At 49.3% G+C, this 16,125-nt stretch overlaps 1 protein-coding gene across 2 annotated transcripts in view; it reads right to left on the bottom strand.

Moving 5' to 3' along the window:
• ZBTB16 (zinc finger and BTB domain containing 16) overlaps positions 1 to 16,125 on the bottom strand; it is a 70,670-nt gene that overhangs the window by 10,175 nt on the left and 44,370 nt on the right. For both annotated transcript variants that reach the window (XM_065738443.1, XM_065738442.1), the window contains exon 4: positions 14,420 to 14,506. In XM_065738443.1, the coding sequence (XP_065594515.1) occupies positions 14,420 to 14,506 (87 nt within the window). The remainder of the gene's footprint in view (positions 1 to 14,419; positions 14,507 to 16,125) is intronic.

Here is a 16,125-nt window from a genome sequence, read left to right as displayed (position 1 = left end):
GCAGACATGTACACTGCTGGCCAAGGCAGCAGTGCCCTGGGATTGTGCTTTGTCCCATCTCAGTGTTAGACATGTGCTACTGGTGTAAGGAGATTAACCTAGTTTCGGTATCTCTTTTCCTGATTATGAAAGGAAAAACAACATTTGTAGTTGGCAGCACCGAAGCAAGCCCATACAGAAGAGCCCCACGATGACAGCTCTTTCCTGGAAACCACCTCCTACATACGGAATGCACTGCACGCACAGATACACGCGCTGTGTAGGATGCTGTGCCAACCCATCGTGCCCTCCTCACTGCCCTTCTGCAGGAAACAAAGGCATCACCAACCTGGGAATGCCAACAAGAGATGCCCACCTGGCTACCCCAAAGACAGCGAGGGGAAAACCCATTCTGATAAAGAAATGAGACACTCATTTGGAGCTGGAATCACCAAATCACCCCAGTTTCAACGGCTGCCTCTGGCCTCCACAACTGAGCTTTTGTGCTAATTAACATCTTTATGGAAGGGAAACTCTCTCAAGGGGGCATTTGTTTGATTATTATTATTTACTCAGAGATACTACTGCTTTCTTCCCAAGTTTAACTGACTGAAGGAAATCCATTCTTACAGAGCACAGCCAGCTCCTGTGCTGCTCGCTTCTCCTCCGGGTTGTGTGGCAGGGAGGGATGCCCTGGCACGGAGGATGGGGATACTGCTTTCCATGAGCACGTGCGCCCATTCTCTCTTCTTTCATCCAGCACTGGTTCATCAGACCTGAAGAAGCTCAAAGCGGGCAACGGCTGCGCGGGTGACGTCTTTGTCGGTGCCGTTCTCGCAGCCGGAGAGTGCCGAACAAACGCTGCTACCCGGGAAGCTCGCGCCCGCCGGAGGTGATTTATTCCGAGGGCCATCTGGACAGGGGAACAATGTGGTCCCATATCTGAATGACCCGGCGCATTAGTCACACCCTCCTCGCTCGACCTCTCCGTCCCTAATCTTCACACTTGCTCTCATTCTCCTTTAGTGAGGCAAAATGACCGGATCCGCTTCTCACCTCTCTTTTGGCTAGCGAAGTTCACAGGGCTGGGGGAGACAAAAGGCCCCGCGCCTCGCTGCGTGCCGTGGTCAGCAGCCCGCGTGGAAACCGTGCCAGGGCTCACACCCCATGCCCGTGGGGTCCAGCATTGCCCTGTGTCTGTGCTGGGTACCGGGGCACCTCAGGACATCAGGACCCCCATTTCTGAGCCCTTCATTCCCCATTGGGAAGGTCTACACCAGCACCTCTCCCTCCCCTGCTGCCCTTCATCCTCCCCCTTGGTTTACCTCTTTATTATGCTTCTCTGCGATCTCTCTACCAGGAATTATTACACGGGAGAAAAAAAACAAACAAACAAACCAAAACCAACACCAAGTGACTATTAGCGGCGGTAGCTTTATTGCAACAGGCACAGAACTCATTCGTTTCATGTTTTGCAGAATATAAAAGCACTGAAACATTTTAATTTTAAATTCTTATCATTGAATTTACTGCTTTTCTCTCGCAATGATTTGTGTTGCTTTTTAATTTTTACAGTCTCTACAGAAGCCAGATGCTACTGCCTAGGGCCAAAATAATAAAAACCTACTGCAGTCATGAGTTACAGAACAAAAAAGAAACACACAGTTGACAGAAGTTAATATCTCAATTTAACAGTGCTGCTTTGCTAATGATCCTTTGATATGTGTTTATTTAGAAAGGTCTGATCTTGACCTTGAAAGCAAACTAAACCACAAAGTCTTTATGAGACGAGAGAAAGACTTTATTTATAGAATGGCTTTATGTCAATCACGGCGGCAGCTGGACTCGAGGTGAAAAATTGCTCAGAAGTGAGCGGGTTCGTACCCAAAGAAGGAGCTCATTGCAGTGCGAGTATCTGGGAGGGGGCACTCATTCCAGATGAGGACTATGGCACACCACACTCCCCAAATTATGACACAAAGCCCATAGGGGGGTACACCCCACTGAGCACTGCGTACACCGGGCGCACCGGCACCGCCGAGACAGGTTTTCCTCCTGAGGAAATCCAGGATTGCACAAAGCTTGTGTCTTGACATGAAAATAAGAACGGCTTCGTTATGGGCCAATTACATTTTACTGCACAGTTAAAGATGCTGAGATTTCCCAGTTCCTACTGCTGCATGGGGCTGGGAGTGCACTGGGGAGATTTCACACCAACAGCGCTCTGCGCGTTCAAGCGTAACTCCATGTCTGAGGTCAAACAGTGATTTGAAGACATTTACCAATGCTGAGCCCTCAGCACTGCCTCCTTGTCCTTGCAAAGCCTCGGTGCCCAGACCCTTTTCATCAAGTCTACATCAATGCCATTCAGGTGGCCAAAACTGAGTGCATCAAAGGAGTCAACCTCCACTGTTCAGCACTGAACGCACTCATGAGGCACTGCGGGGCCCATTAGCTTACAGTCACCAAAGGAACTGTAATAACAGGAATATAATCTGCTCCACAGAGACTGGACGGAAGGGCACGAGATGGTGATGTTTCCTTCTGCTGCTAAACAATGCAAATTCGGGGCTGAGGCAGTTACAAAAGACCTCTTTGCATGTTGACTAGAGAAATAAATGCTGCTGTAGAGTCCCATCTGGCCCAGCAGCTGAATGGGGAAAGCTCAGTGAGACAAACGGGTCTACATTTAGACCCAGGCAAGAGACAGCAAAGATATTTCAGCCTTAAACCAGGTGCGAAAGATGGCAAGTACAGCCGTAGCCAAAGCCCAGGGAAACTTTGCCCTGGCTTGGTCTGCTCAATTCCTGGCCCCTATTTTCCAAGGAAAGAAACTTCACTTGATCAAGACACACCCGCCTGCTCTCAGCATCGCACTCAGAGCGGGCATTTCCCCACTGAAGGAGCATTGCTGTGGTGTTTTCTGCCACCACATCGCCGGGGAAGCTGTCATCTTGCTGCTTACTCATCACCACAGCTAAAGCTGCCTGCATTTCTCTTTCCCAAAAGGAATTTCAAATGGAACCAGCTGAAAAAATAACTTGATTCACTGCCGAAAACACATTTTCCCATTGCTTGCTGAATGATGGTTCAATTAATTTGTTCAAAACCACTTGGAGGTCTCCATCCTTACACAAAGAGCCTCAAGGAGGAGATGAAATCCCCACCAGTTAAATGTTGGCCCCTGATGTCTTTCTGGCTGGAGAATCTCTACCTCAAGCATCTTCCAGCTGGAAGTTGTATTTCCACAATCTTGTCTCTTTTTTTCCCTCATTTCTGCTGGAAATGTGTCCTAACTCAGTGACACCTCCGAACCAACACAGGATTCCCATCCCACCCAGCAGCACAGAGCATCCTTCATACATTTCCATGGGACAAGCTGCATTTGTCCGGGCTGTCACCGAGGGGCAGCGAGGAAACACGGGGCAGCCCTGGCTGCCAAACCAGCAAATAAAATTGTCCTTAGGACGCTGTACAGAGGGCTGCTGAGAGACACAAAGCAACGTTTCCTAACGTCCGCTTATTACTCCCAGGGCTCTGTTATTTAATAAAGAAAAAAAACCCAAGTAAAAATGAAAAAGACCTCTCAGTGAACGCTCAAAGATGTGAAATGGGAATGGAAAGAAACACCTCCTCCATTTTTTGTTTTTATATATATTTTTTAAGTGGGGAGGACATGAATCCTGGGACACAAAAGTAACTGTTAAGGTAAGTTAAACCTTGTCAAGATGAACTTTCCTGCTACTTTTAATTAAAAGTTCTTTAGAATTAAAAAGGACACTATTCAGAAAAGACTGAAAAAAAAAATTCATTGACACCAGCCCGCCCCCCTCCCCTTTTTCCCAAGGAAAAGAAAAAGCTGTTTTTGTGTGTCTGCTCACCCAGCCCTCACTGTACAAAAGGAAGCGGATTTGCAGCAAGACACATGAGATGACCCTTTGACCCTAAACTGCTGAAAAGTCCTCAATGGCATAAATACCAGATAATCAATCACATACCAGGAGGGCTGGTCCCCCTGCCCTTACCCCAGTGGCCGAGTTTATGAGAGATGCACTGTAAATGGACACCAGCTTTTTAAGGGAGGCCCCTCTCTGCATTCCTCCGCGGAGCTGGAATATTTTCCTCAGGCTGGGAGACCCTGACCACCTAGTTTTACACATTTCATCACTATCTGATGCAGCCCCGCAGTGCTCCTCGCCGGCACATCCGGCAGCACCAGCACTCACGAGTGCTGCAGCCTCACCCTGTGTGCAGGGGATGAAAAACGTTCACCTCAAATGGATGGGATGCACAACGCTCATCCTGTATGGAGGCAGTGCAAAATACTCACTCCAAACAGAGGGGATGCAAAATGCTCAACCCATATGGAGGCAATGCAAAATGCTTAGCCAATATGGAGGGCAATGTAAAATACCCCATATGGAGGTGATGCAGAGTGCTCACTCCAAATGGAGAGGATGCAAAACGCTCAACCAGTATGGAGGCAACACAAAACCCTCATGCCATATGGAGATGCAAAAAGCTCACCCTAACCGGAGGAGACACAACATGCTCAACCCATATGGAGGCAATGCAAAATGCTCCACCCTGCACGGATTGGAGGTGGTGCAAAATGGTCACCCCAAAAGGAGGCAGTGCAGAACACACCTCGAGGCACACAGCAGCACACTGCAGGCTGTGGGTGCCCTAGCTGCACGTATGGGGAAACTGAGATTAAGAGAGCAGAGAGTGCTCTTTTGTTTCCTGCTCTGGGAGAGTGCAGCACAGGCACCGAAGCTGTGGTGAACAAACCTTAGTGCAGGGCCAGGGCATCACCAGCAGCAGGGCGGGTGCAGGAAGATGTAGGTGTAAATGGCCTCACCTAGAGAGGCCACCACAAGCACTGTTTGTTTGGGGCGGTTTCATTTGGGGTTTTTTTAAATGTGTTTTTGTGTTTTAAACCCTTCATGAGTTCGACACCAACTGTACAGAGTTGTTTTCCCTTATCAGCACTCTGACGACCATCTCCAGCCCGAACAGAGCAGTGTGAACCCTCTGAATGTTCTGAGGGCAACAATAGATTTTTAAAGCTTTAAAGGAAAAGAGGGAAAAAAAATTGCTGAGATACTGAACTGGTTCAGTTAAATGGGGAACCACTTGGCAACTAAATTTGATAATGCTTTTGTTTGAGGGTCAGAGGTTAAATATGTTCACACTAATCCCCTTCATCTAGAATTAAAGGACAAGAAAGATTTTTCTGTAGCTTAGCAAGAGGGCTTTTCTCATTGCAGTTTAAATAGTATTTGCACAGGAAAATTAAACGTAGACCATTGGGCGCTCATTTTAAAGACGAGAGCATAGGTCCACTACCTTTTTTATTTGTTGATTTTAGGCAAACGCGTCCGATCGCAGCAACGCCGCTCTCGTTCCTGCCCGATCTGATCTCCTGACTATAAATTCTCTCGGAAGGGCAGGGAATTTTTGTTTTCGTTTAATTTAAAGGTTAAGAAAAGAAGCGGGTTTGAAAGGCAGCGCGATTCCCGGTTTCAGGAATGTGTGCTCAGACTCAGATTTCAAGCACTGTCACAGAACATTACTGTCAGACAAAGAGGCTCTGTGCTGCGGATCCGTGCAGCTCCACATTGCCACCGCCACAGGTCCGGGCTGGGAGTTGGGTCCCTGATGCATGGAGCAAACCCACAGCACCCAGAGATGCTGCAGGAGCACGGGGTAACGCACCAGCCCTGCATCACCCCTCCAGTGAGAGCTCCCAGCACCCACAGCCTGCAAGCAGGGAACTGTGAATCAAAACGTTGAATGCAGCTGATAGATGCCTTGCCCCAAATAGGGCTGGATGCATTCAGCACCACCAGACTCCAGGTGAGATGGGGATGGAGAAGCATGACAAGGACAGGAGGCCGCCAGTGCTGCATGGAGCTGGAGCACCACGAGGATCCCAAGTTCAAGTCAGGTAACAGCAGCCTGCCACCGTCACGTGGTGCCGCCGAGATATATTTGGATTAGAGGAGCTGCGTCCCAAACCAACCACTACTTTTTTCCAAATGCCTTTTGATGTCCTTCCCAAAGCTAAAAACGCACAAGGCGGCTTTCAGGGAGCGCGTGGTGCTCTGCACAAAGGTCTCTTTCCTTTAACCCTGACTGCTCTGTCAGCAGAGGCTGTTGCAGGGTGTGAGGACCGACACAGCGATGTCTGCGCCCAATTTCACTCAGTTCCCATTATAAACATCGGTGTGTGGCACCAATTAAAAATCTAAAGGGGCTTTTGGAGAGATCTGGGGTATTTCAGGGTGTTGTAACTCCTCTGCCTCCTCAAAAGGGTCCATCCAGATGAAAACTCACTATGCTGAGCCCTGGAAATGGCTCTTGGTGAGCAGGGTCAGAGGGTTACACTGAACCTCCCCAGCTCCACGCACTGATACGCTCAGCTGACACAAGATATCACAACTCCAAAGCAAGCTCCTATCAACATCCAGCAGGGAACGTCCCTTCCAAACAGCAGCATCCGACCCACTGCTGCTGCTGAGCACTGCCCCAAGGCAACAGCAAGAAACAAACTTTTCTGTTTCTTTCTGTGCTAGCAAACATCAGCTCCGGAGCTCTGCAAGGAAGAGGAGACACAGGCAACCTCCAGCACACGGAGAACTTTTGGCTTTGTTGCATTCAACATAATACACATCTCTCTTTTATCGAATGCTTTGCTGGCCAGGGCAGCTCCAGGAGACGTGGGACCTGTTTGCATGGTGAGAATGTCAGGAATGGCATTGCAAGGAGGGAGCCAAGACACACAGCAAAGCGTTTGGGCTGCAAACCCCACAGCTCGGGTTGCAGCAGGACCCTGGGGAGGTGAGCTGAGGACACACTGTTCTCCAGCACCTCTGTCGGGCTGTGGGTGATGGGGACACTCCTTCGGGTACATGGCAGCCCAGTGGCAGCTCCGTGCTCACAGCCGTGGGCCTCTGGGGCTGTTCTGCTGCCACCAGACCCCATGGAAGGAGTGATCACCCCATGCTTATCTGTAAGAGCTGCCTGTTTGTTAAAACTGTCACTGTGAATTACGCTCCTAAATGAAGAAGGCCTTCCAATGGACGTTTCTCTGTCACAGTTGTAGTTTTTGTCGAGTGAACGTTTGCAAAGACACCCCTGTTCCTTGGAAGGCATCAGCTTCCACACACAGAGCTCCTGGGCCAGCAGCAGGGAAGCACAGGAAAAAGCCTTCAGCTGAATGCTGGTGCTCACCCTGCCCTCTGTTTGCACAGTGTTCAGTCCCTTTTGCAAACAAACTTGGGAAGGGCTCTCGCAGCCCTGCATCGCTCAGCAGAAAGCAGAAAGGGGACAAATGCACACCAGGGGAAGGTGCAGAAAGGTAAAGGGGGGACCCTCTGAGGCTGCAGCTTTTGAAAAGGGACACAACTTTCTGCTGTGTTAAAGAGGAGCTCAGGCTGGTGGCAGCTCCCAGCCCCAGGGCAGTGCCTCTGCTCCAGGGCCATGGTTGCTTGCCAAAAGCAGCTCGGGGTTAATAAGATATCAGCCCATCATGATCTGATTAAGACAGATGCTTTGCCTCTTTACGCTCTCGCAGCTGCCATTTTTAGTTTGGAAAGTGTTCTGAAACAAAGCTGCTATTTTTTATTTACGAAACTGGGGAGTTTGCATTTTGGGTGCTACCATCCTATTTCAAACCGTGTTTTTGTCCTCTCTTGGGTCACCTTTTCCATCCCATTCTGCCCCACTCAAACATTTGAGCTAACACATCCCTCCCCCAAGAAACACCCAGGATTGAGCATGGTTGGTATCCCCAACCTGCACTGAAGCACTGCAAGCCTTTCCCTTTTGCTAGAACACCTAAACCCAGTCCAAACACGAGCACGCAGCCCCAAACTCAGCTTTCGGTTTGGTTACCAACATTTCAGAGCCTGAATGTCCACTCGATCCAATCAACTCATCAGAAGACATCACTGTGAGCTTTTGATGTGGATATTGATGGAAGAGTGGAAACAGATGCTGAAGGGAAAAGACAGAGTGGCACAGAGGGCAAAAACATCCACCCAGACACAGCTATGCATTTATCTTCCCCTCCTCCTTAAGCTGTAGGATCGCAGAATCATTAAGATTGAAAAAGACCACTAAGTTCACCAATTCCAACTGTCGACCCATCCCCACCAACCACGTCCCTCAGTTCCACATCTGCACGTTCCTTGAACACCTCCACTGTACTTCCACAGCTGCCTGGATTACTGAAACAGCAAACCCCACGACAGAAGATGGTTTCCCAGCCTGCAATCACTCTCGTTTCATCTCCTGGGCACGTTGGATGCCAGGAGCATCTTCACACCCTCCACACGTGGCAGCTAAAACCTGGGCAAGGAAGGCAGCGTTTTGAGGGATTAATTTGGCAAGCTCAGGGTTTGCAGTTCACCTCCAGAAACGAGCACCCCCATCTCTGCTCCCATCTGTTCCTTAGATGGGGCTGTGTGATGCTCACACCTGGACCAAAGCCCATGTGCCCCCAGCCCAGCCCCATGCACAAAGTCTCCTCAGCACTGCCATACCTGAGTGCTCCAAGCTCTGAAAGAAATATTCCAGCTGTGAAATGCAACAACACCTTTGGAGCCGATGTTTTCTTGCATATTTACAGTTTTTCTCTCTGCGATCCTTTCGGATGTGTTCATAGGACTCCAGGTCCGTGAAGCACTCCAAGAGCTGCCAAAATATCTCAAGACTTGGCAGCGGTGCCTGAAACATTCTTTGCTGGCACACATGGAGCTGCAGAGCAAAACTTGGTTACACTGTGGAAAAATCCACAATTTGTGCACTCTCCAACTTCACTGCTCGGCCTCTCCTCCACCCAATCTTGTCTCACTTGTTATTGGGATCACAGCTGGGGCTCAGCCTCTAGCAGCAGGCTGGAAGACATCACCTCCTGGGCAGTGAGGATGGTTTTCCACCTGTGAAGATCTACATGTGGTCAGAGAGCTCAATTATGATGATGAGTAACACCTTTCCTCTCTTCCTAACAGCTTGGCTCTCACACAGGCCCCTGTCCATGTTCCCAGAAGCTCCTGTGCACGTTCCTAAAGACTCCTGTCCATGTTCCCAAAGGCTCCTACTTACATTCCCCAAGGCTCCTGTCTGTATTCCCAAAAGCTTCTACCCACATTTCCAAAGGCTCCTGTCCCCATTCCCAATGGCTCCTGCCCACATTCCCTTTCCTCACAGCCCGCTCACCCCATTGCAGCACCACGTCCCATCCTCAGCACCCCATGCTGAAGGAAGGAAGCAGCACAATGCTCAGCAGACTCCAGTGTTCACGGAAGTTTTCTCTTCCTGATGAAAAAACAAAGCACTGATCGTTCCCTTGCCTGTACTTGCATCTGAAATTGGAGCTCTTATAGGGCAGGTATGCCAAAGCTTCGCTCAGCCAGGCATCGTACACCAAAGCCTGCAGCATGATTTTAAGTCTGTTTGTTTGCTAGTAGCTAATGCAACACCAGCAATGAAATAAAGAAATGGGACAGCCCCGATCTGAACGGCTCTGGCTGGGCACAGAGGACATGGGGTGGGGGCTGGTGATGCAGCCCCTCTCCTGCACGGACCCCACACAGCCCAACAGGAGCTCCCCAACGCTCTCCTGCTGATGTCTGTGGTGCTGCAGCATCCCCAGAGCACGGAGCTCACTGGGGTCAGTCACCCACCTGCACCCTCACCCATGCCTGCTGCATCCTCTGCTCTCTTCCACTTGGGTTCACACAGCTGAGTACAGGAGGGATAATTATGTGTAAACATACTTAATACTACCGTACGTTATCTCTATCTATGGAGAAAAATGCTATCTGATGGTATTTCCCCCATAAGCCCAATCAAGCAGCTCTGTTAAAACCCTCCAGAGTACCGTGAAACAGTAATAGAAAGCTGCAAGCACGATGGGAGATGCTGCACACGTTGGGCTGGGGAGAGGAGCGGAGCTGCTGGTGGGCCTGGGGGCTGCACCGAGCCCCCCCACCATCTCTGTCTCCTCCCAGTTCCCTGGGACAGGAGCATCCCTCTGCTGGGAGCATCCTGGGGCAGTGCCGGCCCCTCCAGCTCCTCCTCGCCCCATACTCCACTCTCGCACTCAGGGTTTTTTTTCTCTTTGTACCTCCACTTACCACGTTACTGTTTTGAATCTCTAAAATAATGTGACAAGTTAATGATGGCACAATTATCTAAATGTTTAACAGACATGTTATCTAAGTGAATCGGATTGAGATTCCATCCCGCTGACAATAAACATCAATGGGAGAGCAGAAAGTGATAGGCAAATTATCGCAAACCCTGCAATTTCAATGCTATTAAATTTGGAGGAATAACAGCCCTGAGGCCTGTAAACTCTGAATAAAATAGACCCTTGTGTTTGTCCAACTATTAAATCAAAATGCTACCAACATCCCAGGAAAAAAAAAAAAAGAAGGGAGATTTATAGCTTTTCAATTTTCAGTTACACATTGGTTTTATTAACTCCTTTCTGCTGTTCGTGTTTGAAGCGTCTGCTGTGGGTGTGAGAAGAGAGCGACGGCTCCAGCGCTCTGGGAAAGCAGCAGAGAGGAGGAGGAGGGATGGGATGAAGCCTCCTGCTTTTAGGAAACACTATACAAATCACCTCTGATATTTCTGAAAGTCCCTGGCACACCAGCTGAGCCCCAACTCCACTAGTGCCAACACCAGCGACGAGCTACCCGAGCCCCGTGGATGCATGCATTGCTTGGTGCTAGTTGGTTTCCTCCTGAATACATTTACTTTTTCCTCTACATTTGAAGAGCGCAGTAAGTAATTTTCCACACTCTCCCTCCGGCATGGCGCTGGGCTTACGCTGCTATGAAGATGAGCCAGAACAGTTGCTGCTTTTCCTATTGCTGTAGGATGGAGGCCAAAGAAAGTGAACACCCAGAAAGAACCTCTCAGCCCAGAGCCGGCCGGGCCGCAGGGGTAAACATAGGACCATCCCTATGTTTACAAGCAGAAGTGACTCTGTCTTTGAATATGATTTACGCTGCAGCTGAAAGAAGGGCTTAATTTTTTCACCATAAGGGACAGAGACTGTTTTACAGCAGTAACCAGGCAGTAAATTTACACCAAATTGGAATCACAGAATATCCCGAGTTGGAAGGGTCCCATAAGGATTACCGAGTCCGACTCCTCCTGGGTTAATATTTTGCATTGCATTTGGGAAAGGGCACTGAGGACAATGGAAAAACGTGAGAAAAATGGGGTTCCTACACCTGAGCTGTTCACCTAAGAAACATCTCCCCACGTGGAGAAGAAACCAAGAGTCCTTACTCATCCATTTCAGAAAACATCCCGAGCTTCAGAGGACCCAGAAAACCAATGATGGTCAGTTGGCTTTTTGCAAACTGGAGCTGCACCCTCCAATAAAAGCTGCATTTTAGAACAAACCAGGTCTGTTTGGTACATTTGTGCCAAACCAGTCCTCTACGAAGCTTATTTTTTGAACCTCTCCCTGAGAAACATCTGAGCCACCCCTGAAGCCGTCCACCCCAACATCAACCAAAAAAGGGCAGGTTTTTTTTCATATTCTGACAAAGTGTGAACTTCTTCCACTGAGTTGGCCAAGGACGAGAGGACGACGCTCCAAAACCTTTTCTGGGAGATGTCATTATTTAGAAAGCGAGCTAATTATAGCACTGTATTGGAGGAATGTTTCTCATGCCACAGGCAGCGCTATTTGAGTGCCGCCCAACAACAGGAAGCTATTAATTTCAGAGAGTGTGGGCTCCTCTGGCCATGGAGCCCATTTCTGATGTGTAACTGAGATGTGTGTGTTTACAGCTCGTGGAGGTGATGATAAACCTGTTTAACCTGGGTCGCCATGTTCCGCCGGGCTAAGTTTTCATGTCACCCTTTGAGCCTTGGCACGCACACAGCCCACAGCGGTCTGGCCCCGAAGTTTCCCATCAGACCAACGCCGACTCATGCTGAATTGTCAAGGTCACCAGTGACAGCCCATCTCCATGCTGCTCTGCGTGGTTTTCCGGATGGGTTTGGACCAGGCCATTGCCTGTAGGGGTTGCGGAGCCCTGGGAGTGTGATGTTTGGTGGTACCCTTGGATAGTGACACCACATTTGGCCACCAGCAAACCCATGGTCCAGACCGTGCCTCACCAGCCCAGCATGGGGCACGCACCAAAGCCAGCTCCCGTCCGCTCTTCTCCCCTCCCTAACCTACAGCATATACAGTTGCTAAAAAGATTACGGTTTGTAAAGTTCAGCCTCAAGTAGCATGACTTTGAATACAGAGGGCAATCACTTTAAAATTTATTACCTGCTGCTTGGCCAGCAAAGTTTCCAGATCAAATGACATGCTGAGCCTATTCCTGCTCAGTGACGCAGCAATTTATATTACTGATCGGTCATTAAAACCTCTGGCATATAACCAGTCATGTTTTGCATGCCAACATAGCGTCCACACATCGGATTTCAACCTTTGAGTATAAACACAGCCATTAGTGGCATTTATCAGTTTTTTCAGCACTGAAAGGCTAGCTTGCTCTAATTTAAACTGCTCTTAATATAGCACAGAGGGGAGCGGGCTCCTCTCTGCAGTTTTGATTTCAGGAGTTGCTGAAAGACTCCACTTGGGACTGCCTGCTGCAAACTCCTCCATGCCCCATAGCAAACCTACTGTGGGTTGGAAGGGCAGCGTTTACAGTGTGTATCTGTCACCTGGTATCAGGCAGAAGGAGCTCCTCGTGCTCACCCACGGCCAGCTGCATCCAACCCAAAGAGCTAGAAAGCACAATAACAGAAACGTGGCAAAAGCCAACTGTTGATAGCTCTTTGGAAAGGAGCAAGGTTTTCCTCGCACTGGGAGCAGTCGTATTAGGCTGTATTTGCTGCATGATGGTTTCCTACATGCATACTTAAGTGCTTAAGCTATAAAAGCAACAGTGCTTCTGTGAATCACTGCCTCGTGTCTGTGCTGTGCTGGAAGAAGAGCTCGAGCTATCTCACTCTTACAAACCATGAAAGCTAAGACAGTGCTGCAGTGCAAGCTGCCTTGTTTATCACACAATGATTTGCAGGAGGGAATCACGGTGCACTGATGGCTCTTTATCTGCCTGAATGCTATGTGATGTTGGGATAGCAGGTGGGGCTCTGCTTCTGCACAGCTCTGTGCCAAGAAAGGGACCCCAGGGCCCTCCAGGACCTGCTCTCCTCCCACTGAGCATCTCAGCATCCCGCAAGAAGAGACACACAGACCTCATGGCTGCAAGGCAAAACCCGCACAGAGCCCCAGATACAGTGCAATTATTTGTAGAGATGCTTGAAAGCAGGAAGAGAACCATCAGTGTAGGCTGGGATTCTCGGATGATTTATAATGCATCACTCTCAGGCTCCTGACCATCAAAACAATCTTGACAACGTTATTTATCTCTTCGAAAGCTTCTCTTAAAATCTGAAATGGTGGCCAAGTGCCATCGCACTGGTCAAACTCAGTAAAAGTTTGATGAGTGTTACACCTGAACTTTAGAGCAGTGTTCCCAGCATCAGGAGAGCAACAAACCAAGTGTGTGGAAGGAACCTGCAACCCCGTTAGCAACTGCTGCCAACAGCAACACTTCCATACTTCCATATCTCTGCTTCTGGGGACGGGGCAAGAGCAGGGCTGGTTCCATGCTCCCAGCACCTCTTAAAGCCAATATCCTCTGGAAATGGGCGAGTTTGCACTGTGGCCAGTCCTCTGGTGTACAGAGCAAGGGTGGCCATCCAGCAGCACAAAGACACTCTGAGCTGAGCCACAGGGACAGGCTGTGCTGCTCCTTCCACCAGTACCCACCAGGAACTCCACTGGGGACATTTCCCTTTTGAGAGTCCCAAATTTTAATGCAAATAGAAAAGTATTTCCAAGGGGTCAACAAAAACCAGGCCAACTTACCTTCATAGGATTAATTTCAAGATTGAAAATGGACTTGGGGAGGTCAGAAGGCAGAACTGCCGAGGGTTAATGTTGGGGTTTGGGAAGAACTTGCAAGGGAAGCCTGAATACCTGACTTCGTTCTAAGTGGTGTTTGATAATGAGGAGCTTAGAGAAAGTGCCATTCCCCAACAAACAAACCAACCCCACTGGGCTGAAACCAGCACCACAACCTCACCTGGAGCACAGCAATGCACTCCCCAGGACAGCCTGACTCTGAGCATCCCTGAAGGAAATGGCTGCAAGGGTCACTGCTTAGGGACAGAATGGGGCAAGATGAAGCAGGGCAGTGGAACACAGGATCCCTCCATCGGACATAAGGGCTCAATGGGGAGAGGTAACAGAGCTGGGAGAGGGCTCCCCTAGAAAGAGTGTCTGCCTGGGGCGGAGGCAGCACACACAGTGCTTCCTTCTGCACTGTTTGTTTGGAGAAGGAGTTAAGCAAAAAAAAAAAAAGAAAAGTCAACATACCAGTATGTGTCTGCCTGTGTGTCTCCAGGGCATCTTCTTTTGAGAACTGCGCACCGCACTGATCACAGACAAATGCTTTGGCACCCGCTGGAAAGACAAAGAGGAGAAGGAGCATTATTCAGAGAGCACGCACAGCGAAGAGCTACAGCAGAAAGAGAGGTTGGAAATCATTGTGGCAAAGAGTACTGTGGAGGGGATGGGGTGGGCACAGCTGGGCACCCCCAGCACTGAAGCCATGCACGGGGACAGGGCTTGGATGGAGCAACTCAACAACAGGCATCCAAAATCAAAGCTCCTACATCAAAGCTCCTAACCTGTGCCTGATGGGAGGATTTATCCATTCCAACACACGCGGGCAGAGTGAAGGCGATACGAAGAGGACTCCTCTAGGAGCACGTGTGTTTTTAAGGCCATTCACTTCTTAAAACAGAATCTGTTCGATAGAGGGACGTGCTATTTTATAGCCCACAAAGAGCAGCAAAAAGCAGCCACCCTCCTCTGTCCCATTGCTCCACGAGTTCCAAATTACAGCACCATGCACAGATACTATCGACGCTGCACTGGTCTTTCACTGTAAGGAGTTGCTTGCCAAGAAGAAATTAAATATTTGTTTTCAAAAAATCACTAAACATCAATGAGTTTCATTAGAGTGGCAGCTGATCTAACTTTAATTGGTTTCCTGCCCCTTCCTATTGTAGCGTCGTTACCCGTATCAGAGGATGGGAGGGAAGCGAAGGCAGAACCATCTGATAAGCGACACGGCAGAAACAACACCATTCAGTGAGAAGCACAGATACCCCTTTGGCTGTGAGAGAGATGTGGTGTTTGGGGGAATTCTGAGAAAATCACTATCAACATGAGCCGCGTGCGGCGGGTCAGAGGTGCTGGTGAGAACAAGGAAAAAAAACAGGATGTCTAACAGCAGATAAGTCACTTCCAGATAAAACCAGATTAACAATGCACACTATCTCCAGTGCATACGCTGCCAGGACAAAGCTGTGAACAATGCACACTATCTCCAGTGCATACGCTGCCAGGACAAAGCTGTGAACGCGGCCGTGAGATCGTGAAGCAGAGCTGCAGGGACCCACGCGTGGGGTGGAGCGTGGAGGGGCAGCTCAGACAGGGGCACAGAGCTGCTCCCCATGCCCGCATCCACACTCAGGAACCAACCCTGGGACACACGGGGCAAGGAAACAAAAGGAGAGACGGAGGTACCACCAAATCCATTACCAGGAGAATTCCTTTGCCTTTAAATTGTCTTAGTAACGGCTGGCTCACAGGCAGAAATATTTGGCAGCAGTGAAATTAAAAGTGATAAATTTTCTCGCCAAGCTTTGATCGATAATAGAGGTCTCATCTGTTAATCAATAAGACAGTCTGCCTGTTTACTGTGCATATGTTGTTCTCTGCTGCCTTCCCTATGATGTCAAGTTTGCATTCAAAACAACTCAAGTGTGCATAAACCACATGGCTGCTTGCAAAGAAATAAATAGGAAGGTGCATTTCGGTGACATCACGGCGCGGCCGCAGCCCCGCTCCCCTGTGCTGGGGGACATAGGGACGTGGGGACACAGCCCAGTGCCAGCTGCCCCCTCCCTTTGCCCAAGGACGACTTTAATAACGAGCTGGGCTCTATTACCAGCATAATTAGAGAGGTCACTGCTGCTCAGGAGCCATCATGCCGGAGCCTGCTTGGGATGTTT

Source organism: Cyrtonyx montezumae, unplaced genomic scaffold (genome assembly GCF_038088225.1).
Source record: "Cyrtonyx montezumae isolate F1298 unplaced genomic scaffold, pur_monq_1.0 scaffold_22, whole genome shotgun sequence".
Taxonomy (NCBI): Eukaryota; Metazoa; Chordata; class Aves; order Galliformes; family Odontophoridae; genus Cyrtonyx; species Cyrtonyx montezumae.
Note: the sequence above shows the minus strand (reverse complement) of the source record. Positions and strands in the feature narration are given on the sequence as shown.